The following is a 26624-nucleotide window of genomic DNA, read 5'->3' as shown; positions in this document are numbered from 1 at the left end:
ATGTATTTTGTACACCATATGAAAATGTGGTTTAAAAATGTGAATATTCCTAAATGTTGGTTTTTTTGACCATACTTAAAGTTAAATAGTAACAATTTTGTGATGTTAGCTCTGATAAGTATCTGAGAAAGAAAAAAAAATACATCGCAAGTAGCCGCAATAACCAACGTAGCGACACGACCGCCGCGTATGACGGTTTGCGCACTACCAAACTTTCTACGACATGCGCGTATACGCAAAGCAACGGCAAACTTAACGTTGTTTATTGGTGATTTTAACCCCGATTTTTTCACAAATTATTTATTTCCATCGCTGCAAATGAATAACTTTATATTAATAATACTTTCATGTAGTATGTAATTATATTACAGAGAATACAAAAATTCTGAGGTTGTATCTATTATATTTTATATTGATACTCTCATTTCAAAAGTCGAGGTCTAGTGAGTACATAACACCGGTAGGGGAAGTTTAAAGTTGCATAACATAAAATTATTGTAAATTATAAAGCGCCCTTAAGGGGATTTCTCACAATAATTACTTATCATTAATAAACCCTTTCGTTAAGATATATTGGTATAGATCTATTATAACATATATTTATGTATAATATCCCAATATAAATAAGCGATAGTTTATAATTTATATATTAAATATTGGAATCAAACACTGAGTCTACTAAATTGTATTTTATTATTAAAAACACATAATATAATTTGTCTCAATTATTTCGCTGTGTTATGGCATTTTCAAACTACTGTCAATTTTATTTTTAATTTCTTCAATTTAATTTTTATGTATTTCTAATAATAAAATACCATTTAGTAGACTTTGAAAATCAGTTATTGATTTTAATATTCAATATATAAATTAAAACGGAGTTCCACAAATTAACCGCCAAATCTATATATAGCTTTAAAATGCCACTTTGTTACCTCCAGGTGGAATACATAATGAACGAGGCCATGTCTCTGGACAATCTGTGTCTGCTGTACGAGGGCTGGACTCCGTGGGTGTGAGGGGAGGCGGCGGCGGCCGGAACTCCTCCCCGCCCCCCGGGGCGCCCGGGCCAGCCCGCGGCCGCGGGGCCCGCCTCCGCGGCCCCCGGCCCGCAGCGGCACACGGCCGGCTCGCGGGCTGCCGGCTCCGCAGGCAAGCTACCAACGGCTTGCGGGAGCGCAGCCCGCGCAGACACGCTTGCGAAGCTACGCCCGGATCCTCCTTCCCGCAGGAACTACCCCGAGGATCTCGACGGCTATACTAATCGGAAAATATTATCCTAACCTTTGCTCCGTGACAGGTATTTGGAAGTAAGTTAGTTGTTTAATCAGGGGTCGCCGTAATTCGTCATTATTGTTAAGCGATTTTGATGCGAGAAATCGGAATCGACGAATGCGACCACTTTTTACCGTGTCAGAGTTGTATTATCAATATTCGTGCATTTGCAAACTTAAAAATGACACGATTAATATATTTTCACAATTTACGAGGAATGAAATATTTATACTCCCTCCCCATTTACAAATTCAAAAAAAGGCACAATTAATGTCTTTTCACAATTTACAAACAATCAATTATTTTAATCAAATCAACTACTACAAATTTTACTTCTTATTTTTTATTTCAAGTACAATTTTCTGCAGCATTTTGAGTTAATGAAAAAATTAACTCTGAAACTCAACAAGTGCATATTTGTTATTAAATGATAGGGATTTTTTTAATATTTCTTCATACCTTTCATCTTTACCAATTGCTTTTTAATTATTTCTTCATCATTAGCAGAGACAGGTTGTCAAATCAATTAATTAGATACTGTAAATTGAGTAATAAAAATTGATATGTGCCAAATAAAAATATGCAATTGTTGTTCACATGAAATGCGTTTTTGTTGTTTAAATACCATTGCATTTTTGTCTATGGGAAAATTATGCTTAACTTCTTTTATGGCAACCTAGTCTTTATTCAAAGCCATTTTAATTTTAATTTATTTTTATTTTGGTTGAATATTATTTTCCATTGAATTTTAGGTAAATATAATTATTTCTTTTTGTTATTTTAACTAAGCAATATTTAGGGTAATTAATAAGTAATAATTAATGAAGTAAATTTAAATATAAAGCAATTTTTCTCTTCCATTTTTACACTCAGCTCGCAATATCACATTTTTATTTTGATGAAAAAATACATAAGTGGATCATCATACATTCTTCGCCATGAATTATGAATTTTGTTGATTTGTAAAAGTTAATGGCTATTTTTTATATATTCCTTTTGGTTGCAAAAGAATTATAACTTGAAGCTGTTTTAAAAAAAAAAACTTTTTTTAATGTAAATTCATACATGTTTAGAGACTTTGTAATGAAGAAAACAGTATCGAAAGTAATAAAAAAATGCCATAAAATTAACAAAAATTGCTGTTAGTTTTGATAAACAACCGAAATGGACAAAGCGACTATTTAAATTTCCCCCAAAATGACAATGGTCAACGAGCTTGCGGTTTGAAAATCGTGCGGCTCAAATTCCACCAATACACAAATTTTGCCTCAATCAAAATTATTTTGAATTTGTGGATACAACTCTTAACTTCGATTGAGTTTAGAGATATTTGTAAAAGAAGTTGAATTAAAAAATGGTCCAAAATGTAAAAAGAAGCAATAAAGCATCTACGCACAGTAAATTCGAGAGATTTTTTTCTCTCAAAACTGCCTTCGATAATTTTGGGGGATTTTGAAATAGACAGCTTCATTTGTTGTAGGTCAATAAGCCTAGAATAGTTGTTTCTAGGATAATACATCTATGGAATTTAAAGGTGTTTTGGACTGTCAAACATAGCATAAGAATTACATATGACATTTAATCTTCAGTTCTAAAGCTTTGCAACTTGTAGTAGGATGTAGTTCTAATAAAATCTTAACATGAATGTATCCCTTCTACAGAATCCTTAATATGTTTGTATTTTTCACAATCCCATTTCACCAGCCACAATGACAAGACACTGCAATGTGGTCTTTAAAACATTGTCAAAATGTGTAATGATGGGCCTGTAATTGTAAATGCAATTAGCTCCTAAACAGGCAATAAAAAAAGAACTTTGACCACACAATTATCAAAATATTTTGTTTTTATTGATTTGAAAAATTAAAATTTATTTTACTACAATTTCTTTGCTCATTTATTTTGGCGACACCAATGTTTGAAAAATTTATAAGACCCATTATCATTTCGATGTGCCCTGCGTAAAGTGCTCTAACTACATTTTTGTCAATTTTGAGATATTTGGTGTATGTTATCAACTGACTGTTATCTTCAAATATAAACAAAAAATATATATATATATATACATATAATGAATTACGCCTAGTTTTTAGGCGTATAAGACGCTATCCACATCGAATTATTGAAATGAACTGAACTCCTAAAACGCGAACTACTTAATTTTGACAAAACATTAAGTTTTGAAACGATTTAATACATTATTTTATCGTGTATTTGAATGTATTAATACTAGTTTAGAATTTTAGATAAAACCGTTAATTAATAAAAAAAAAATACGTTGAAAAAATCATCTAAGCTCTCTTCTGTAAAGTAACAGATATGCAGATAGAGTACTTTACGTAGGATTTACGTTGATTACGATTGCAGTGTAATATTATTACTTAATTCTAATTCTTGGTTAGTAATATTGCGTAAAGAAAGTAAGAATATAAAATTGATTGAAAGTGGTGTCTTTTGAAAATGGGGCTGTATAAATTATTATCATACAGTTCTGTTTGCAAGAACTCACTCGGTGAAAGAGATTTTTTTTAGTATTTAAGACAGTTATGTAACGATAGCACTGCATCAATACGAAGCAGTGCCCTGCGCACTATTGGGTGCTGAGGGTTAGAAAGAAAATATATGGTATGAATTATATATGATTGAAATACCAGCATAAAAAAAATGAAATGAAAAAAAAAACATGTTTTGATTAATCCACTACATACATTCTCTACAATTCGATATATGTAACACTCACTTTATTTTCTCACAAACCTGTATCTCAGAACAAGGATTTCTACTTTTTTTTACTGTAATTATTGAATTGTTTATTACTATTTCACGGGCATCGCAATGCTTTATATAGATGATAAAAAAAATGACGTACTATAAACTCTTCATATAGAAATAAAATTTTATAAATACATATTTCAATTTTCATAAAATTTAATCTGAAAAAATTAATAAAAAAATAGGTCTCTTTGAAATAATCAAATTTAATTTTTTACTTTTTGAATTTTTTGATATTTATACAGTATGAAAAACTTTGAAAATCCAAGTTATGGGTTTTTAATAGTAGTATGGTAGCTAAATTCAATTACAGTAATTTAATATTTTAGACGTAACTTTAATATAAAAAGTATAACAATATAAATCAACATAAACTTTTTACTCTTGAAGTATAAAAGTATATCATATAAAAGTAAACAGTTATGTTGAAATAAATATCTACAGAAATATTATATTGCGATGCCCCATTTAACTGTTTTTCACATTTTTTTAAAAATCTGTTTTTAACTAATAGAAACTATGTTACGTTTAATATTAAGTAAATTTTTATTGCATTTTTTCATTCTGTTATATCCAAGTATATGCCCTCACAAATAAATAAGCTTAGATTCTGTTTAATCCATTTTTCTTAAAGAAAAACTTACTATTAAAAATTAAAATTATTAATTTACTTGTTTGATTGTTTACAATTTTAAAGTAAGGACGAACTGTATACACACATACAAATGTCAAATTTATCCAACGACTTGTGTTTGATTGGTGAGTGAGCATTATAGATTGGTAGTATGTATGTACGTAGTGAGTTCATTGATCGGTAATTCATATGAAAGGTCAGTAAATGTGATTTAAATGCCAACCTATCCTAACTTTCTGACCAAAAATTTTCTCACCGCTTATTAAAATTAGGATCCTACAACATACAAGTTTGTCAGCAATAATGTGCATTATTTTATTTGTAGAATTTAAGTAGAATTATTGTATTTTCGACTTACAATCTTGTTTTGTGAGTTGACAAACTAATTGAAGTTAAGACTGGTGTAATCAAATCACTAAAAAGACAAAAGAGAATAAATGTTCAATAAAGTATGTAAATCATATTTTGGAAAACCGAAAGATAGTGTTTGAAACCATAATTGATTCAACAAAAAATAAGTTAAAACCAAAATAAAAACATTATTGCAAGATGTTTTTACACCAAAACATCAAAATTTGTCTTGTATACATGCGTTTTTTAAATTAACTCCACGAATTAAAGAAAACCAAATTAACACCTCACAATACAGGACCACTGTAATTTGAAACGAGTTGTTTTCGCTTTTTTTTTTAAAAATATTATTCTGCCTTGACATCCAGTTTCATAGGATTCTGTAGATTTTTGCAATTTCACCCATACAAAATTTTCATTTTAAGCTCAAGCACAAATTCATTAATATGACTAATCAAAATGGCCGCTTTATCTTTCTGGTTTTTAATGTCAGATTATTTCAAATAAAAAAGGATTTTCCTTTGTATTGCAGAAGACATTTCGTCATCAACTTATCAACTCTACAATTGTGTTAAGTGTAGATACTTCTTTTTTAAATGTATTTATAAATAATCTTAAATCAATCATTTAAACTGGATCTTTTACATCAACAACTTTTCTTCAGCGATTTAAAGTACTTTTTTTAATCTCTTTTTTACTCCATTTATACAGCAGAGGAGTAAAATCATAACTTTGTATAAAAAAACATTTTGCAAAACACAATAAGGAGCGATATCACTTCATTGATTTATCATTTTACTTGCCATTATAGAACTGTAGATTTCAATCTATATCATGTCATTTTAATAATATTTTAACATTAAATAATTATTTCATTAATTGATTTGGTTACTTTGTGGTAATATCTATCTATTTTTAATTCAAGTTTTACTTGGTATATACCAATATTTCTTAAAATCTATTGTGACACGTGTTTTGATGCATTCCGCATCATATGGTGTTTGAAAATCACGAGGAATACATCGAAACACCTGTCACAAAAGATAATTGAATATTAAGAAATAGTGGTTATATACCGAGACAAACTTAAATTAAAAATCAAATAATTATATTTGCCTTCAACCTTAATATTAAATAACCATAGGTAGTTTTATTTTTATTTGGGAGTGAGCTCTTCTGCCTTTTTAAATTGTATCAAGAACATCAACTCAGTTTTATGATTTACGAATATTATTCAGTATTTTAAAATGAAATATTTTGATTACTTCATTTTCAATTTTTTTACGGGCAGTTATGTATGTACAATGCTTTCTTGTTTATATGTAAGGGATTGTTTTTACTTAAAAAATCAAACTACGTTAATTGTTAATTTTAACTCAAATTACTCTCATTAAAATCATTAAACTTTTATTAGTCCATATTTTCAAGAGTGGTCATTATTTTCACATGTAAGAACTTCCATAAAACAAAAATAGATTATGGACTTGAACAGTTCGCCTAGAACATCATAAAAACCCCCTCACATATTTGTCACTCTTTTCAATAAATCCATAGTAGGAAATTAAATTAAAGGCTCATTTTATTATTTTAACTTTGTTTTTAATATTGTTTAAAAATTCAACTGTAAACACATTTTGTGTTATTCAATGAATGTGTTTCAAATTAAAGTCATTGACACTGGATAAAATATTAATACAGTTTAATATTAATAAGAATTAGAATAATTAAATAATAATAAGAATTTGACAAAATGCAAAGCTTGTTTCGCTTGTTAGCTGTATTTTTTCTACATTATATAGAGATTTTACACATTTGTGTATAATGTCAAATTTGATTTTAACTAAATAAATGGTATCTAAAATAATCTGTTGGTTTTATTCTCCCACTAATTATATCAGGTTATTGAACCTCAAATGTCTGATTTTCGGCCAGTCATGAATGTAGTTTTTGTGAAAAGGCATATTTACTTGCAGTACTACTTCCTATGGTATACGATACAATGGGTAAGTAACTCGTACTTTATTATGGGTCCTATTTTCAGGAAGGTCAATATATCCATCCCTTTTAGAGATACCGTCACATCCACTTTATCACTGGACCTTTCGATTCCTGGAATTTTTAAGCTTTCAGGGCATTGGAAGAGTACATATTATCAAAGGATTATAGTGATGACTTTATAGAATAAATAATCATCACTGAAAGTTGTGGATTAATCAACTCATACTAAATCCAACAAGTGACCTTATAAATGAAGTTGGCACATGAAAAATGGAGCATGGAAAATTTTACGTCGTCCGCCTGCGTGATGGTTAGTTAGTGTGTCTAGTTACCGTGCTGGAGGTCCCGGGTTTGAATCCCATGGGGGTGAAAATAAATATTAGTGATTTCACACTTTAATATTTATTCAATATTATCCTGGGGACAAGTCCATGAAGCGCAGGAGTGATCATGACCTTGCCTTCATGTAAGTAACAATCAAGATAACACTGCGTAAATATGATGCAGTGCCCTATGTATCACTGTGTGCAGATAAGGGTTAGAAGGAGAAGATCATTTGATTATGCAAAACTGTTTTTGGAGGTTGTTTTGCCGTTATGTATCAAAAATCTTATTAAATCAAATCTTAAAATTATCACTGAAATATCAGCAAATAAAAGTATCAACGCACAATGGTATAATAACTCAGAAAAAAATACATCTTCACAAATATAAACAATTTTTTTCTTCAATATTTAATTTTATTAAATAATAATTCAACAATAATAATATTCAATATTATTCATAATAATACAATAATAATAACAGACAATCTTTTTTCCCAAATTTACAAAACCAATAAACAAAACCTTTATACACATTATTTTAACTATACACAAAATAATAAAACATAAAACAACATATTTCCTAACCAATGAAGGAAAATATAATAGTTTCAGAAAAATTTTAATATTCAGGATAAAAAAGTATTTCATTATATTGCGGCATTAGACAAACACTACTAAAATAAATTACTGTAAAATGTATTGTAATAATGATGCAGATTTTCTGAGTATTCAGTGTGCATTTCCATCATCGGGCTTGATATTGGATGCTACAAAGTGGTTTCAAAATAAAGGAGGATAAACGTCGGCGCCGGGAATTGTAGAACAACTATAACCAATATTTACGGAGCTAAATGTAGTGGAGTGAAGCGGCTGAACGCTGCTCTACCCTCTTTCTTTTTCTCCCACATAATGCATACTGGAAAGCACTATAGTAAAAGTGTAAGAATCTCTTACCAGTAGCATGACCTTGCATTTTATAAGCAGGGTGCAAAAAAGTGGAAGAAAAAAAAATATCAAAAAAATGTCAGCACAAAATGCGAAAGACTAGCATAATAGTCTAGAAAACATCCACATCTTGACCATGAAAAGCTATACAATCAATAATCATGTATATACTGCAATTTTATAAATATATTTATACAAAATGGCGACATCTAATCACAATAGACAATAATAAATTACCAAAGATTATTGTAAGAATGTAATTTGCCAACTAACAATTAAAGCACCCTTTAAATAGGATATAAATACCTTCTTGTATAAAAATTTATCGTTATAATAAATATGTTAGATTGGAAAACAAATGACAATATCATACAAAATGTTGGTTATATTTTTGGCAAGCCAATCAATGAAATATTATCTTTATACATATATATATGTAGCTTAGCAATATTCAAATTTCATATTATATTTGAAGTTTAAAAAGTCCTGGTTAATTCCAAAATAAATGTTACTCTTAAATATAAATGCGTAATATAATATTTTTAATTATAACAAATCTGATTCCCAGCAAAATATTATACAGGATGTTCGGTACATGTATATAAAGTCTGAAGGTCGCCAGATTTATAGTATTTGATATGATAAATAATGTGCCGCGTCACTAACACTTGAAAGAGATAAGAACTTTTAAAGGTAACTTTATTATATCTATCTTAACTTTTGTCACAGCGCCTCTAGTTATTGAAATAAGTAAAAAATTTGGAGTTACTTATTTGCATTTAAAATAGCAAACATAAAATATTTTTAATGGATTTAAAGAAAACAAACAGAGATTTAAAGAATACAAAAGGGTATATACATACCATGTAAGCAAAATAGGATACATTCATTAAATTGCTATAGAATTTTACTTTTAACCTTTTTAGAAGTTGGCACTGACAAAATTTAATTGTGATATTCAATCTTATTTCCAAAAGTCAATCAGATTATAATTATATTAACACATTTTTTGTAAATATGTTATGGCATATAGTAATTAAGTATGTAAACAAAATTTTACATGAAATACTTTTAACAGAAAAAATCACATCATATTGCGTACTGTTGTAAAGCGCCCCTAAAAACTTGTCAATAAAATATATTTTTTTCAAATTAAATCACCAATTGAGTATCTATATGATTTATTAAAATAGCCGGCCATTCTAAGAAAAAATATCTACAATTGCTAATATCTTGGAAACTATACCACTTTTAATAATATCACATATGGTAATAGCGGTTTCTATCAACCTCCTCTATCACCCATTTCAGGCTTTATTTCGATGTACTCAGCACGCTGTATAATTTTTATTGAAATTCATGAAGTAATTTGTTAATAAATAATTTTATGAAATATAAGGGACTGACTGGAGCATTTTCTCGTAACGTAACGTCGTAACATCGCTCGCGGCGACCATGTTACGTTACGACGTTACGGCATTGCTGACTGACCGCGATCAGTGCTCGTTTGTGGCCTTGTGCTCAGTGTTGCCATATGTCACCCCAAAAAATCTGAATTACAGTCTAGAAATCTGTATTAAATTTGTATAGAATCAATAACCCAAAATCTGTATGAATCTTTGCAACTTTGCATTCGTAGTTAAAATGTCGGACGTCGAAGACTTGATTCTTGGTTCTATGATTTTAATAAATTACAGCTTAATCCAGATGAAGGAAAAAAAGATTCCCCGCAGTTTGGGGAATTTCCCACAGATTGGCAACCCTGCTACTGACCTAAAATTGCATCCGACTTCGGATGGAGCATTCGAAACGAGCGGCGAGCAGCTCGGCTCGCTGTACTAACTGCCTGAATGCTCGCATCGTAACATGTTACGTTACGACGAAATGCTCCGGTCAGTCTTCACCCTCAAACACGTTGGTTGCGACAACAAAAAATGTTGCAATTCAAATTATGCAGACTTTCCAAATCAAAAATGTGTATTAAATAAATAACTGTTCTTTTTTATTACATTTTCTTGAATCGCAGAAAGAATAGCTAGTGGATAAGTGCATCATAAAATATATGTATGGAGATTTATACGGTGGCTGACTATAATAATGTAAAACAAAAACAATTGTTAACATTTTTATAGTAAGTAAGTCAGTATGTAAGTATGTTAGTAGTATATTACCAGTTTTATTGCTGAATATTCAATAATATATACAGACCGGACCAAGAATATATGTATATATAAGTCTGGTATTACTAAATTCACATGACTAAATGTTTTATAAATTCCGAATCATCATTTAAAGTTTAGAAAGAAGTTCCAAGCCTTAAAATAGAATATCCGAGCGGTTGGATTTGAGAAACAGGTTTACAAAACAAGCAGAAATTTTAAACATTATTGAACTTACGCATTTTTAAATTTCATATTTTGACTAAGTAATTTTTTACAGTATGATAATGATTTGTCAGACATTGTCTTGTGAGGATTCACAACAATGAACATATTTTTTTAGACCAAATATCCAATAATACGTAATACTGAAAATATATTTTATATTGCTTGAAGAAAGACTACAAAGTAATCGGTTAGTTTTATTGTATTTTATTTATTGCTTCTCTCCGCAGCTTGCCTTTTAAGCATGAGGATCTCATCCAATTGCATTTTGTACATGTCCTTAACATCCTGCAAGTCTAGCCTCAGTTCCTGGAGTTGTTCTTCCTTTTCTCCGTACATTTGTAGAAGAGCATCGTACTGGTGTTGTACACTCTGGAAAATAATGAAACAATATAATTTGGTATCTACTGTAATGGATGTTTTCATTAAATATCACATGGACATAACTTGATTTAGCTCTAATAATGGATGCTGCAATGTGATCTGAAGTATCAGCGAGAAGTGGCAATGGCACATGGCGTAATAATGCTATCAGCATGTTGTAGTAATCTAATAATCTATGAAAACTATCCCCATATAAAACAATAATTTGTTTAAAATGAAAATTAACATTTCATATGTTAACCTTTTCCATACTGCTCATCCAAAAATTACTCTCTCCTTGTGGTAATACCACATTTATTAGAGTGAAAGAAATAACATGTCACTAGCAGACAAAAAATTTACATCCTGATATAAAGGTATGTACAATAGAACTCGTGTTACCGATTGGCTGTGCTTTTCATCAAAAATAATATTGTGAAACATTGAATGATTTGAAATTATAAAAAATTTTAAAAATTTAATTTCTTTAATATAATTTTTGAGATTATAAAAAACATGGAGTATGTAGCTCTTATAATACTAAAGTTATCGAATTAAAATTCATATATGGTGGATTTCAATCCCCCTGTTCGAGCCGGCTAGGTTAGTAGAATAAAAGATTTAATCGAAGTTCCGCCTCTGTCTACTGCAGCATAGCCTATGGGTGCTTCATGGCCGCCAGCTATGTGTAAGTAATGCCAACCTGCATAGTGTCCAGCTCAGCAGCGTGCGCTGCGAGCTCGCGTGCCAGGGCGGCGCGCTGTGCGTGCGAAGCTCGCGTTGCGCGGCGTGCGGCCTTCAGTTCCCCCTCCCTGCGCTGTAGCGTGGCCTGCAGCTGCTCCATGGCCACCAGCCCCGACTCCCCGCACGAGTTCACTCCGCCCATCCCGCAAGACTCCGCTTCGTCCTTTAATCAAAACCAAATAAGCCATCAATAATATTCTCCTTCTTTTATCTCAATTCTGTGGATTGGTCTGCAGAAACAAATGACACTTCCTTCGCCATTCTGGTCTATTGTGCGAAACCCTCTTCAGCTCCTCATACGTTGAACAGCCCATGTCCTCATATAAATCACAAAGATATTCGCGGCGTGGGCGTCATGGCTGAAAAACCTACGGCAATGGTTTGGCAGAAGCACCAAATCTCTGTTCCGAGCTGCAGCATCAAAAGTGAAGATAACCATGATGATCGCCGATCTTCGTTAGAAGTGGCACAGAAAGAAGAAGATTCGCTACTTGGACGTCCTCTAGAGTTTGTTTTCTCGATCAATCCCTCTATTATCAGGAGCAGGAAACCCTTCTGCCTCAACACATGACCGATCCATTTGGCGCATCTCTTCAAAATAGTCGCGAGTAGGTGCCTTCTTTCTTCAATTATTCGTAGTACCTCACCGTTCAACTTGTGGTCTCTCCAGGATAACCCTTGCATTCTTCTATGGGTCCACATCTCGAACCCATTCAACCTACTCTTATCTCTTTCAGATAAGCACCATGTCTCGCGGCCATACAGTAACACACTCCATGCATAAGTTTTGACAGTAATATTATCAGGCGCAAATGGCTTAGTTATGAATGTGTGCAGTAAGGAGTATCAGTGCTACATAAAAATTTATTTCGATATAAAAATATTTTCTCACGCCTTTGGTGTCTGGTAACTAAGGTACTCGATAAAAATATAACATTCTAAATTATTAATATGACCAGTAATGGCCGATCAATCGAAAAATTGAATTGGGTAACAACTTTTTCGCAAGGATTCAATCGTCTTCGGATTGATATTGATGTCCACCCACGCTTCTGCGTCCTGTTCTAGGTCTCCAGTCAAGCACCTTTTTCATCCATCTACCTAAGACTGCCTACCCATAAAGCAATAACAACTTACAAGCCACATGCCACTAGCCAGCGACTCGGAGGCCAGAGAGTCCCTCCCGACGCTGCCGTGCGGCGAGGCTGCTTCGGCCCGCTCGTGTCCCGGAATGGGTGCTCCGCCCTCCGGGCCGCCCATCAGGCGAGCCAGCAACATGGACGACTCTGCGTGCTCGTTTGTGGAATGTGTGGCATCCCTCAATTGCTCCTGTAATTAGTAGAAATTATGTCATTTAACCTCCTAAGCCTGAATTAATACTCTTTGATTACAAAAAAAGGTGTGCAACAGTGTCGGGGCAAATCAAGAAATCCAGATTTGTTCATATTCTTTTTTACTACTAATTTTCAAGAAGTTATGGTGTCATACGTACGGACAAATAATTAACATGATGTTTACAGCTTGAACATATTTGTGGACTTCAGAAACCGTGTGTTACGGCAGTGTGCACATTTTTGTGCATTTCGGTTACCTTTAACTTCATAAACAAAAAACAAGTCTTGATTTGTCATGTATGCTTGGCTGTCTAGCAGATAGATGTTACTTAAATACACAATTATATATATTTTTTAAATTTGAAAACTTGCGGCTAATTTTGGTAAAAGGATGTAAAAGTATAATAAGCTCACTTGTAAAATAACATTTCTACGCTTTTCCGCATCACACGCTGCCTTTTCTACACTCAGGTGTTGCTCCATATTACGTATCCGCTCTTGGAGCTGACTCGAAGTGTGTGATGATTCTCTTTTATAGTTATCGTATTCCTTCTTTAGTCTGAAAAAATAACAACAGATAATAGTACTATATACAAAGTAAACATACCATGTTTATGAACTAAATATAGTCAGTCATTCAGTCTTTATTACAAAATGCATAAAGAAATTGACTATCACACATGGTCATGAAAACATAGAAATTTTTGGAATTTCTGAATTGTCACATCACTGCTTCCACAAACTGCACTGGTAACACTTTTTGGAAGGGTACAATATAAACTCTGCTTATCCGCAGTATTAATCAATGTATAATACAGCTTCAGGGTACTTAAAAAAGCTGTGCATCCCGGACTAATAAATTGCTAGACATTGCTTCGATCAGGTACAGTAACTCCCATGGGTTAAGTCATATTTTCAACTCGTAACCGGAGTATTAAATTAGGCAAGGATACCTTGCTGTTGCGGGCGCGATACCATGGAATGCTCTTCTACCAGCATGTAAGAGATGGTTTTTAGAAAAAAAAACATATTTTGATAAATCGATTACAAATGTTGTAATATGAATGGAATCATATTTGAGTAGAGAATAGGGAAAGTAGATAGAAAAACGATAACAAGGCACTTGGGGTTACAATCTCATACGCCACGTGTACGTAATGTGTACGAGGCCCTTAAATAAAAATATTGTTTGTATTTTTTATTTGAATAAAAATGATAAAATTACATTACGCTGGGAACAGAGTGAATGGTGCACTAAAATCAGTTTTAGCAAATAAAAATCTATCAGCGGAAGCTAAACTGGCAGTACACAATGGAGTTCTGGTTCCAACCCTTATGTATGGAAGCGAAGCATGGAGTTGGCAAAAGAAGGATGAAAGCAGACTGAATGCAGTCGAAATGCGATCCCTCAGACGAATGTGTGGCAAAACGATGTTTGATAGATGTTCGAATGATGAAATAAGGAAAGAATATAAGGCTGAGATAAGCATTATCGATAAAATTAAGAAAGGTGTGTTGAGATGGTTTGGACATGTGGAGCGTATGAGTGAAGAAAGAACGGTTAAACAAATTTATGAGGCGAATGTAGTTGGAAAAAGAAGCAGAGGACGACCGAGGAAAACTTGGCACAATCAGGTTTGTCAAATACTTGAAAGCGGCCGGGTCAGGAGTCGTAATAATCGTCGGGTATGTATGAGGAGATGCATGAATGTAGAAGAGGCAAAGAATGTTTGCAAAGACAGAGTGGTGTGGCATCCGATTCTCTCTGCCTACCCCTGCGGGGAAGCAGCGTGATGGTTAGTTAGTTAAATTACAAAATTGAATGACGTTAGTCCAGATAATTTTGTAGACATTGGTTTGGAAAACTATTATTGGCAATTGTGCCAGTTCCATTGCTTTCACATCGTCAAACTTGTCTGATGAAGAATCTACTAACTTGTAGTAGACTAACTAGTCTACAAAACTAAGTGAATCAAACCATCAATTCCTTATTTAATCAACATTTTTAAAGTTTCAATGGACTTTGTTGCTGGTGATCCAAATTTTTGGATCATATCTTTCGCAAATACTCTAGTTGAAACTTGTATAATAACTTTACCTTTCATTGCTATCAAGAGCAATCTTTAGTTGTGACATGTGCTCCTCGCAAGCGGATAAACTGGTGTCCAGTTTCTGTGTGGCGTGCATCAAGTTGTACTCCAGACTGGACACCTTGGAACGGAGAGACTGACATTCCTCCTTCAGAATCTGGTGAGCTTCCAACAACTTGGACAATTTGGCATGAGAATCCGCTATGAATAAAAGACAGAAAAACCTCCAATGACACATTAAATATTATAAAAATAGTCAATAGGTAAATGTGCATTTTGGAAGTATTTAAAAAAAAAAGCAGAATTATTACAAATTTATATAATTTACCATGTAAATTTTCTAATTTTTTTTGTAAAATAACCACGAAAATATATCTGCAAACACACTATACTTATGGTTCTTCTGTGTACACATATAAATATATTCATAAATGTATTCAAAGGTATGCTACAATCACAATGTACGAAGACGTTAAACGTAGCTTAACACAATCAAATGCTATATTTATGCATAAGTTAGTGAGAGCCAATCATAATAATCCAATATATGCAACCCTAAAGCCAATCTCAGGTAGCACAATTGTACTATATGAGTTCAGGTGTATATACATATAATGACAGCAAGGTCTGGGAAAACATTTGACCAGCCAAAATAAAATAATGGAAATTTGGTTCCATTTGATAAGTAAAACTAGCACAAATTCATTTTTAAAACCCTGAAGCCAATCAGTAAAATCAGTGTATATATAAAATTGTATTGAAATATTGAATCTATAAACATATTTATATCAAAATTGAATATTTCATATTAACATATTTCAAACGGGTGTTTTTTTATGCCTGCAGACCACTGGCGACGGGATTTGACAACTGTGTACATATAGTTTAGACCTCAACAAGGAGATTCGTACATAATATTCACATAAAAACATTAAATAATTCCTTCCTTTCTGACATCGAAATTAGGCCAGCACAGAAGGTAAAAATAAACTTCCTGTCTTTAGCCCTTTCCGGTCCTCAAAACAATATAAAAAATCTAAGTAGACAGTTACACATTTCTATAGGCAAAAAATTATTCTTTCTCTGCTCTATATACTGTTGTAATAGATACGAGTGAAAAATGTGGGCTTGCATTTCAACTTATAATAATACTGATGAAGAAAAAAAATTCAAATGACATTCGACATGGGACCCATGAGAAAAAAATCAATGGACCAGTATGGGTTAAGCATCTATCGACTGAACAGGTAGAAATACCTTTCCTGCCCTAAGTGTGTTAAAACATATGTTAATCCTTATCCTTATACGAAACGTAGCGCTACATTTTATTATAGACCTGCTGGTACCAGTATACAGTATACCATCTTCCTCCGTCTCGGACTTGCAATTGCTTTCATTACCTGCGGCCTGCTCCAGCTGTCTCTCTCTGGTCTGCGCGCGCCGGTCCCTGTCGAGGCAGCTGTCCTGCAGCGCGGCCAGCTGGGCCAGCAGCGCGCCCCCGTCCTGCCCCGCGCCCCCCGCACCGTCGCCCCCGCCAGGTGACCCGCCGCCCGCCTGCAGGGCCGCCTCTGCCTCCTCGGCGCGCGCCAGCTGCCGGCCCACCTCGGCGCGGAGGGACGACTCGCGACTCATCCAGCGTTGCTCGTCTAAAAAATATCACAAATCGTAAGAGTACAAAATCTGGTGCAATAAATGTGAAAAAGAAACTGAATCAAATCGACGGCCCCTACGTAAAGTACTCTATCTGCAAATCAGTTACTTTACAGGAGAGAGCTTAGAAGATTTTTTCAGCATATTTATATTTATTAATTAACGGTTTTATCTGAAATTCTACACTTGTATATACATTTAAAAACACGATAAAATAATGTATTAAATCGTTTTAAAACTTATTCTTTGTCAAAATAAAGTAGTTAGGGTTTTAGGAGTTAAATTCATTTCGAAAATTTGCTGTAGATAGCGTCTTATATGCCTGAAAACTAGGCGTAATTTATTTTATGTTTGTTTATATATGTAGATATAATCACGTATGTAATCAACGGTCAGTTGATTACATACGTAGTTAGAGCACTTTACGTAGGGCACATCGAAATATGTACACATTTTTTAACCCTTCCCTTACGGTGCAAAAAATTCCACGTGCACCGGTGATATGTATTTTGTACACCATATGAAAATGTCGTTTAAAAAGAAAATGTGAATATTCCTATATGCTGCTCTTATTGACCATAGTTGAAGTTGAAATGTAACAATTTTGTAGTGTTAGGTCTGGTAATTATCTGAAAACTAGAAAAAAATTATATCGCAAGTAGCCGCAATAGCTAGCGTAGCGACACAACCGCCGCGTCGGACGACCTGCGCACTACTGGCGCAGTACACACACTACAATGTGCGCTGCGTATACACAAAATGTGGCACACGCGCACACTGAGAAACGTTTGTGTATTGGTGATTTTATCGCTGATTTTTTCAAAAAATTTTTGTTTCCGTCGCTACAAATGAATAACTTTATATTATAATAATTTCATGCAATACATAATTATATTACGGAGGAATACAAAAATTCTGAGCCCATATCAATTATATTTTATATTGATATTCTCATTTTAAAAGTCAAGTTGTAGTAAATACATATCGGAGGGAAAAGTTAAAAACTTTGTCATTTTTAAATTCTTCATGATTCTTCCAGTGTTGTTTATCTGATTTATAACGAGTCTAGTTCTATCACTAAGTCAATCAAAGATCACACATTGACAGAATGAGATGAAATTTAATGCAGAGCGGACACCGCTAAAAGTGTCAGAAATGAAGACTCTAAGGAGCAAATCTGGCAAGAGTCTATGAGATTAATGAACACCAGAATATGTAGGAGAAAGTGCGAGGTCCAAGACGTCGTTAGGTGGGGAAGACAACAAAGAAGACAATGGTATGCCCATGTGAGGAGAATGGAACCATCCAGACTCCTCCACATTGCACTGCACAGCCAACCCCATACAACTCCCGGGCAGATGACCAAAGAGATGGATTAACAGCTGGGAATCAATATTGCAGGTGGCTAATTCCTCTTAAAAACAGGCCATGAGGTCTACACTAAGCAGAGTAAGAAAAAGATATGAACTCAGATAAATTAGCCACAGAAAAGAATTCTGATAAAAACTGTATGATTAACAATATGTCCAGTGTTACTCACTTGATAGGAAATATTAAGAGTATTAAATATTTGATGGTTCCAGAGAAATGGCAAGATTGGAAATTCTCGGATGGCATAAATGAGAGAAACATTAATTTTTATTGAAAGCTGTCCCACCGCATGCCCAGATCTGATACAGAAGCATCTAGGCTTCCTGACAGGTCTGCTGTTGTAAAGCAATTTTTTTTTTTAACTAAGTTGCTAAATTTATTGAAAATGTGAAACAATATAAAATTGTATCCCGATTTTACTGTTAATTTACATTTAAAAGCTTTCAATAAACCTACCTCTCACTGCCAATCTAAAGAAATACAAGTTTGTAAATCCGTCACCAAATTTTCTAGAAGTACCCCAGTGCAACATTAATTATAATATGTATAACTCAAACCTTGTCTGATTTTCATACGAAGTTCTTCCAGTTGATGTGAGAGCTGTTCATTATCGGCTTCCATTGTCGCCTTCTCCTTTTCAACATTGACTAGTGCTTCTTGTCTCGTTGCTAAATCTTCACTGTTTTTATGCAACTCGAATAACTCTTTCTTGGCTGCCTCTAGAGAGGTCTTCATCGTCTCCAACTTTTGATTGGCATCATCTAACAAGGCTTTACTCTAAGAAAAAAAAAAAAAAAAATACTTTTTAAAGGTAATACATGAATAAACAGTTTTTACAAGTTACATAACATTTTTTCAATGGGCTAATAAGAATGGACTCTGGTAAAAAATATTTCAATTAACAATTCATCCTAAAGGCGGGATTCAACAAACTTAACTAGTGCCTTTAGCGTCTGTAGAACAGCGTTTACAAAATAATATATTGTTAGATAATTGGTAAGATCCTGAATATCTTAATTGTAAACTGTCAACAAATGGCTATAAACTTCTGGGTATTAAAATAAACTCTTTTACTCCATACTATACGAACCATGAATCTTGTATATATGTTCAAAAATGCACTCACTTCATAATAGAAAAAACTAATTTTATTAACTACTTTTAAAAAATTCACTTAAATATTCCAACCCTTATTCGCACCCAATGGTGCATAGGGCACTGCATCGTATTGACGCAGTGTTATCTTGATAATTACTTACATGAAGGCAAGGTAATCACTCCTGCGCTTCAGGTACCAGTCCAGGGTAATATTAAATAAATATTAGTGGGTAAAATCACAAATATTTACTATCACCACCCTGGGGATCGAACCCGGGACCTTCAGCACGGTAGCTAAACACGCACTTAAATATAACTAAACAAATTTTACAAATTCAGTAGAACATGAATCATCTTCATATTAATAACAATGTACTCAAATATATAACTATGATGATCTCATATTAACTTACATCAGCTAATTCAGCATCCATTTTTTTGTTGGAAGTGGTTAATTTGTATACCGCTTCTATTTGTGTACACTCGACAGCTTCCTTTGCGGCTATGGATCTCTTCATTCTATCTAACTCTTGGGCTTGTTCCGCAACTTTATCCCTGTTAATATAAAATTATTAGTTGTTACACCAAGATTCCAAAAAACCCATCTCACATTTTTTCAAAGAATCAGTAAGGTTCTGATAGTAAAAAAAGTACGGATAAAAAAGTAAAGAAAATAAATACAATGCCCGGGTCAATGGAAGAAATCTTTCATGCCTTTCTCCTCCAATTTATGGCTTCCCGAATTTGGCAGTCAACAGTTTCCCTAATTACAGTGCAACACTCATCCATATTCATTATATATTAGCAGGGTTTTTTTTTTAAACAAAAAAGGACTTACTTCATATCAAGCTTTTTATTTTTAAAAATTATGTTAAAATATCATTTAAATATTCATTACAATACCATATTTTATCATTTTGACAAATTATATACAAATAGATTGTAATTACATAAGTACAAACATTGTTACATCTAATTGATTTTTAAATTTTAAAAAAAAATCAGTTAAAAAAGATGCCGGAACGCCGTTCCACCGCGTTACATGAAGAAAAAAAAACATGTATATTCGAAGGTTCGATTGGTGTAGTGATAACTCAAAATTATTTCATCCTACATATCACATGTTGAAAAGTCAGCTGACCTATTGAAAAATTTCATAAATCCAGGCACATTTGCACAGAGGCATGTTGTAAATTAAAAATACATATCGCTCACTCCTTTCAACAATGTCAAATATCAAAGAACTTGATTTTTCAGGAGATCGTTTTGAAAGTTTAAGAATACAATAAAAAAATTTAAAAATAAATATCAAGCCACTTATTGAACTTTTTACTGTGTAATAGATCTTTTTAGGTAAAACCTGAAGGTTTTTTCTCCATTTGAAAAATACCTACACCCCTGGACAAAAAAATTTACGAGTCCTCAAAAAAACTTAAATTGACACATAATGAATTATTCTTGATATTTAATTAGTTTTTTTTTGTATTGTTTAACATATGTGATGACTACTCGTTACTTCAAGGTTAAAATGAATGATCTTAATCATGAATTGTACTTAGAAATTGCCATTATATACCAGGTATCAGATTATCCGAACCTTAGAGACCCATAACGGTTCATTTATGGTCGAGTGTTTGTGATGGAGTAATAAAAGACATGTAAGTTTTTAATTCATATTTAAGAAGAAGGTTCTAATCGCTTTATTTTAAATTAAGGTATTTTACATTTAAACATATTTATAACATTTAAAAATATTTAATACTTAGTGAATTCACCATTATTTTTTTTAACATGTAAAATTCTATTATTTAACGAAGCGTAAAGCGAATCTTAAATTTCTGATGTTATTTCTTCTTCCTAAACTTGAATCAAGTTTTTTTTTAATTCCTCAATGTTTTTTTATTTTTTTTCCCCAACTTTTTTTTTCATAATCGCCCAAAAATTTTCTATCGGGTTCAAATCAGGACTATTCCCGGGCCACGTCAACGATTTTAAGCCAATTTTATCCTTGTATTCAATGATCTGTAAGAAAAACAATAAATTATTTATCAAGTGGTCTACAAAGTGCATTAAAAAATAAATATTTGTACTCACAGTGCGGGCTCTATGGCACGGCGCCAAATCGTCCTGAAAAATCGGGTCCGCGGTATACTGCGTAATGTCCTCGATTGTTGGAATAAGATGGTTTTTCAACACTTTTTTGTACTGGATGGCATTCATCGTACCCTGTATAAATTTTAGATGTCCCAAACCGTACGCTGTCATGCACCCCCAAATCATAACGTAGGGTGAATGTTTAACGGTTCGAGTGACGCACGACGGATGGTATCTTTCCCCAAGTTTTCGTCGAACTATCTTTCTGCCGTCTGGACCAAAAAGGTTGAATTTTGATTCATCGGAGAAAATAACATTTTGCCAATCCTCCAAGGTCCAATTCTGGTGCTCCTTCGCCCAATCCAGTCTAGCCTTCTGCATTTTGTTCGTCAGTAATGGTTTCTTTGCGGGACTTCGTGCTTGGAAACCATGCTCCAACAGCCGCCTGGACACTGTTTTTACTGAAAATGTTGATTAGCTGGTAGACTGCACCTCTGCGTGTATTTTAAGTGCCGTTAAAAATCGATCGCGCATAACAATTTTTTTTATTAAGCGATCATCTCGGGCAGATGTCGCGCGCCCCCATCCGCTTCCTTTTTTCCGTTCTATGGATCCAGTTTCTTGGAATTTTTTAAATAAAAACCTCACTGCACCTTCTGAATACCCAACTCGACGAGATATTTTACAATTAGATATGTTTTGTTGCGACAGTGTGATTATTTTGGATTTTATCGCTATCGACATTTGCTTTGCACTTTCCATGATTGTTGTGTTATGTTCCCTCAAACGCGGGTAAAACAAAATTGTTGAGACATTTTAAAATGTAAATATTGTAGAAAGGTGACACAAAGTGTCTTTAATTTATTGAACAAAAGAAAGAGGTATCGATAAAGGATTTCTTAGAAAAAGAGTTCAGTAAAGTCAAGGCGTGCGGTAGCAAGTAAACTCGTAAATTTTTTTGTCCTGCGGTGTAGTATATTTAAAAAATATTCAGTTTATTCAAAAAAATAATTAAACAATACCTTTTCTTCAAAATGCAAAAACAACACATTCTGCCCAGTAGCGGGTAAATATTAAGTAAAAAATATGCCACTTTTTCTGGGATAAAGTACATTTTCTGAGCATTCCGAAAACACACACAACTGAAAATTGTCGATTTTTGATATTTGACGTTGTTGAAAGGAGTGAGCGATATATCCATAACGAAAATAATGTCAATATTGTCAAGCAACAGTATCAATTTTATACGTTTCAATCACAGATATATTATATATTGAATGTGTTACAAGATACCTACTTGTATGAATAACCCGGTTTGAATATAAACAATCAGTGGTAAAACAAGAGTGTTTTATTTATAATTTAATCATGAAATAATACCTCAGAGTCTTGATGACTTGCTCATTCTCCTTCTCCTTAGTACGAAGTCGCTTGATGATAGTGGAATGGTGTAACTGCTGCTTGGAGAGTTTCTCTCCTTCTTCTCTCAGTTCCCGAATAGTTTCATCTCTCTCCCCGATAGCATTCTCTAACTCACCCGAACTCATGCGGGTTGCAGCCTCTTGTTTGTGGAGCTCCACTTGTTTCCGCAGAGTATCCTGAATTATGTTAATAGTAAGAGGATAAGTAAATTTTACGCTATAAACACACATTCCCTATAAAATATAGATATCGAAACACGGATAGATACCTTTTCCCTAATCGCTTGCTGAAACTTTTTTTCTAGAGCCGACATTCTTTGCGTATACTCTTCAGTAATCAATGTGACATCTCCCACATTTTGTTTCCCTTGAAGGTTTTCAATGAGGACTTTCAATTCGCTATTATTTTCGGTGAGATCAATATTTTTTCGGCTAATTTCTATTAATTTCGCTTCCCTGCTTTCCAAAACTTCCGCCATTTCCGAAAGTCTTTTCAAAAGTCGTTCTGTTTCGGAACAATGACTATCGTCGCTAGTGTTGCTTTGGTTGGAAGCCTCCGACAATTCCCTATTGTGACCTCTTATTTTACTAGCGACCGATTTTCCCAGCACAAAATCGACGACACTTCCAGACTGCTTAGAAAATTTTAGGGGTTGCTTGGCCGGACTCTGTCTACTTAAACTATAAACACTGCCGTAATCTCCATTCGGGCTAGGTATTATTTCAATATCAGATGAAGTATTAGTTTCTAAATCATCCCCGGAAGTGTGTCCCGATGTTTGTTCCGAACCGACCTTCACCATATCTCCGCTTCGGCACTCCGAGCTGACGGGAGAACTCTGCTCTCGAGATGTAAACTCTATATTAGAAAGCGTGACGTGTTCCATACGGTCCACGCTAGATGCCTTATCCACTTCTTCGTAACTTTGACTAGAACTGGAGAATGCTCCTTCCTTCCAAGACGTACTGTGAAGATCCGCCGCGTCGCCTACTTTACAGTATGATGATTCGCTAGTTTTATCGTTGAGTTTGTCATTTATGGCATCTTCGAGCAAACCGTCTACATAATAACTAGATGCGGTTCTCTCCAAACTATGAGAAGTGTTTGCGAGGGTTTCGTCTACACTAGATTCCAGGGTGGCGGTGGCGCCTTCACTTTCAGCATTCAGAGTACGGTCCGACCACGATCCTTCGTTGGAAGAAGAGTAACTTTCAGTCACCAAGGCAATTGAGCTGTCATTACTTTGATTTTGAAGCGACGGTTGGATCAAATTTGTACCATCGCCACTAACAACATTCTCCGCTTCATTGGGAGGATCTCGCATCTGGATATTTTGTAATAAGCTCGGATGATTTGAAAATGGAGTGACATTTCTTCCCGGTGCTCGGGTAATGGGAAAATCATCCGAACTCCGAGTGATCGCTGTCGGATCCGGAGTGATAGAGTCTAACACGTCGTTGGCATACGGACTGCCGTGTTTTCTAATTAGTATATCTTTATTCATTGTCGCATTAGCGGAATCTAAAATGGTAGGTGCTGTAAATTCAGAAATCGAATTATAGGAAATAGTATCTTCGGCGGTGGAAGCTTCTTCGTCATCTCCAACAGGCACGTTCGTTTCGTTTAAAATTTTGATATCGTCGTCTGTCGTTGTTACTCCGCTTCCTTTGATTTCGAGAGAATTATCATGGTCCATCGGCGAGGTCAAGGGGGAACGGAACTCATCATCGGATGTGTGAGAGCCTCCGGAATTGCTGAATCCCAGAAGTTCCACGGAGCTCGGAGTCATGAGACTGTCAGGTAGAATTTCGACAGAACTGGAGGGAAGTCTCAGTCCTAAACTCCCTTCAGAATCTGGGGTGGTCTTTAAACTTTGAGAACATAGCACTTCTATAGATTCCGAACTATTTTTCCCACTTTCCGAAGAAATGATGGAAAGCCTATTGAGGTAGGAACTATTCTGTTTGTCCGAATACCTCCTGAGAGCAATGGGGTAGTTTTCTCCGATAGTGTTTTTGACAACGGAACTGCAATCGCTCTTATTCCCATTGTTTTCGGACTCGTCGGTGGACGAATTTTCCGTGATAGGTTTGGGAATATCTATGTCATTTTCACTATTCAGTCTGGAATAACTGCTGCTCCCTTCGCTGTCCTCCGACAGCCCGTGGACGACTAGTTTCCCTTTACTGAACGGTTCGTCTCCGACCCCGAGTTCGCTAGAATCGTCTACGATCATCTCCAGTTGGGCTTTCTTGTCTTTGTCGACTTCGTTCTTCTCCAGGTCTGTCTCGAAGAAAGAGCCGGTGAAGGAGCCCCACAGGCTTTGCGAGACAGCTTTGGCGGGGCTCTGAGTGATGACGGGCTGCGCGTCCTCGTGAGTCGCGGCGGAATCTGACGCCGTCAGCCCCCATGAAGAGAAAAAGTCGTTCCCTTCCTTGGCGGGAGTGGGAGTCGGGTCTGTGAGGGATTTTTCCTTGAGCACCACACTGACCTGTTCGGTACCGTCATGTTGAATATCTAACGCCTTATCGATAGTTTTCTGAGCTTCTTTCAAAGCAGTCTTCGCCAGACTTGTTAATCCCGACGTGTCAAACCAACTCATCGTTTATTGGTGTCATTTGTATTCTGCAAACATAATAGTGCACTTTTACGCATTTCAAAACAATAAAGTTTTTTCCCCGAATAAAAAACATGGGAAAATTAACTAATTATTTCATTATTTGAATGACATTTGACACTTAAAAAACAATAATAATGGCTTCGATTTAAACATACTTCAGTATTCAACCTTGAAAACCGACCGCCACAATAATACCGAATGGATTTCACTTTTATTATAGTTTAAATGATTTAATACGCATAAATGCTATATTCCGAGATAAAAAGTCATTTATTTTAAAATATTCATAAACTGACAGGTCCATTGACAACACAACACGAAAACATAAAAATACTTATTTGTGCAATTTGACTACTGTGGTGTGTTCCATTGAGTAATAAATGTTTTCTTTGACTACAGTAGTACTTTGAATCAAACTCGTATTTTCGACGACTGAACCGGGAGCTCCAGTGGCGCAATTGGTTAGCGCGCGCTACTTATGACAGTAAATTCGTGAACGATGCCGGGGTTGAGTTCGAGCCTCACCTGGATGATCGTTTCAAATTTTTTTTCTTTCGACATAATTTTACTAAAAAACTATTAAACATAAATTTCACTAATGAAATATAAAAAGTTAAAAAACTAAGAAGGTTGTGCTGAGATGGTTTGGACATGTGGAACGAATGACTGGGGTAAGAATAGTAAAACAAATTATGAGGCAAATGTAGTTGGAAAAAGGAACAGAGGAAGACCGAAGAAAACTTAGAATGATCAGGTATGTCAAATACTTGAAAGGTCAGGAGTCAAAATAATCAGCGAGTATGTATGCGAAGATGCATGAATGTAGAAGGGGCGAAAAATGTTTGCAAAGACAGAGTGGCGTGGCATTCTATCCTCTCTGCCTGCTCCAGCGGTGGCGTGATGGTTAGTAAGTCTAACAGTTGGAACTAAAAATCTACATAGAATAACTTACCGCTACTGGACTTTCCTCCTAAGGCATTGATATTTTTCATGTCAGGAAAATCGATTCAGGGAAGCTCTTACTGTTTTTTTCAGCTTTGTACAAATGAATATGAAATAATAATATGAAATATATATACAAAGCTGAAAAATATAATTATAATTTGTTCTTGTATACAATGTATTTTTTATACAATATCTGTGTATATACTCA

General features: G+C 34.3%; 2 protein-coding genes across 2 annotated transcripts in view; one reads left to right on the top strand and one right to left on the bottom strand.

Moving 5' to 3' along the window:
• The window catches only part of nonC (serine/threonine-protein kinase Smg1), a 165248-nt gene extending 164086 nt beyond the window's left edge, over positions 1-1162 (top strand). Inside the window, exon 13 of the mRNA XM_088271010.1 lies at positions 942-1162. Coding sequence (XP_088127136.1) covers positions 942-1019 — 78 coding nt within the window. The 3' untranslated portion in view covers positions 1020-1162. The remainder of the gene's footprint in view (positions 1-941) is intronic.
• A 9554-nt stretch (positions 1163-10716) lies between these two features.
• Tmf (TATA element modulatory factor) lies at positions 10717-25839 on the bottom strand. The gene is made up of 11 exons (XM_088271009.1): positions 25627-25839; positions 23120-25476; positions 22810-23027; positions 19749-19890; positions 18795-19014; positions 16617-16862; positions 15225-15417; positions 13541-13685; positions 12930-13121; positions 11752-11955; positions 10717-11057 (listed from the first exon to the last, which is right to left on the bottom strand). Exons 2-11 carry the CDS (start codon positions 25451-25453, stop codon positions 10893-10895), a joined length of 4059 nt encoding a protein of 1352 aa, XP_088127135.1. The 5' UTR covers positions 25454-25476; positions 25627-25839; the 3' UTR covers positions 10717-10892.
• Positions 25840-26624: the final 785 nt, after the last annotated feature.

This window comes from Brachycentrus maculatus, unplaced genomic scaffold (assembly GCF_059751285.1).
Source record: "Brachycentrus maculatus isolate JH-2025_06_01 unplaced genomic scaffold, ASM5975128v1 h1tg000408l, whole genome shotgun sequence".
Taxonomy (NCBI): domain Eukaryota; kingdom Metazoa; phylum Arthropoda; class Insecta; order Trichoptera; family Brachycentridae; genus Brachycentrus; species Brachycentrus maculatus.
The sequence above is the reverse complement of the archived record's forward strand: the minus strand, read 5'-3'. Positions and strand labels throughout refer to the sequence as shown.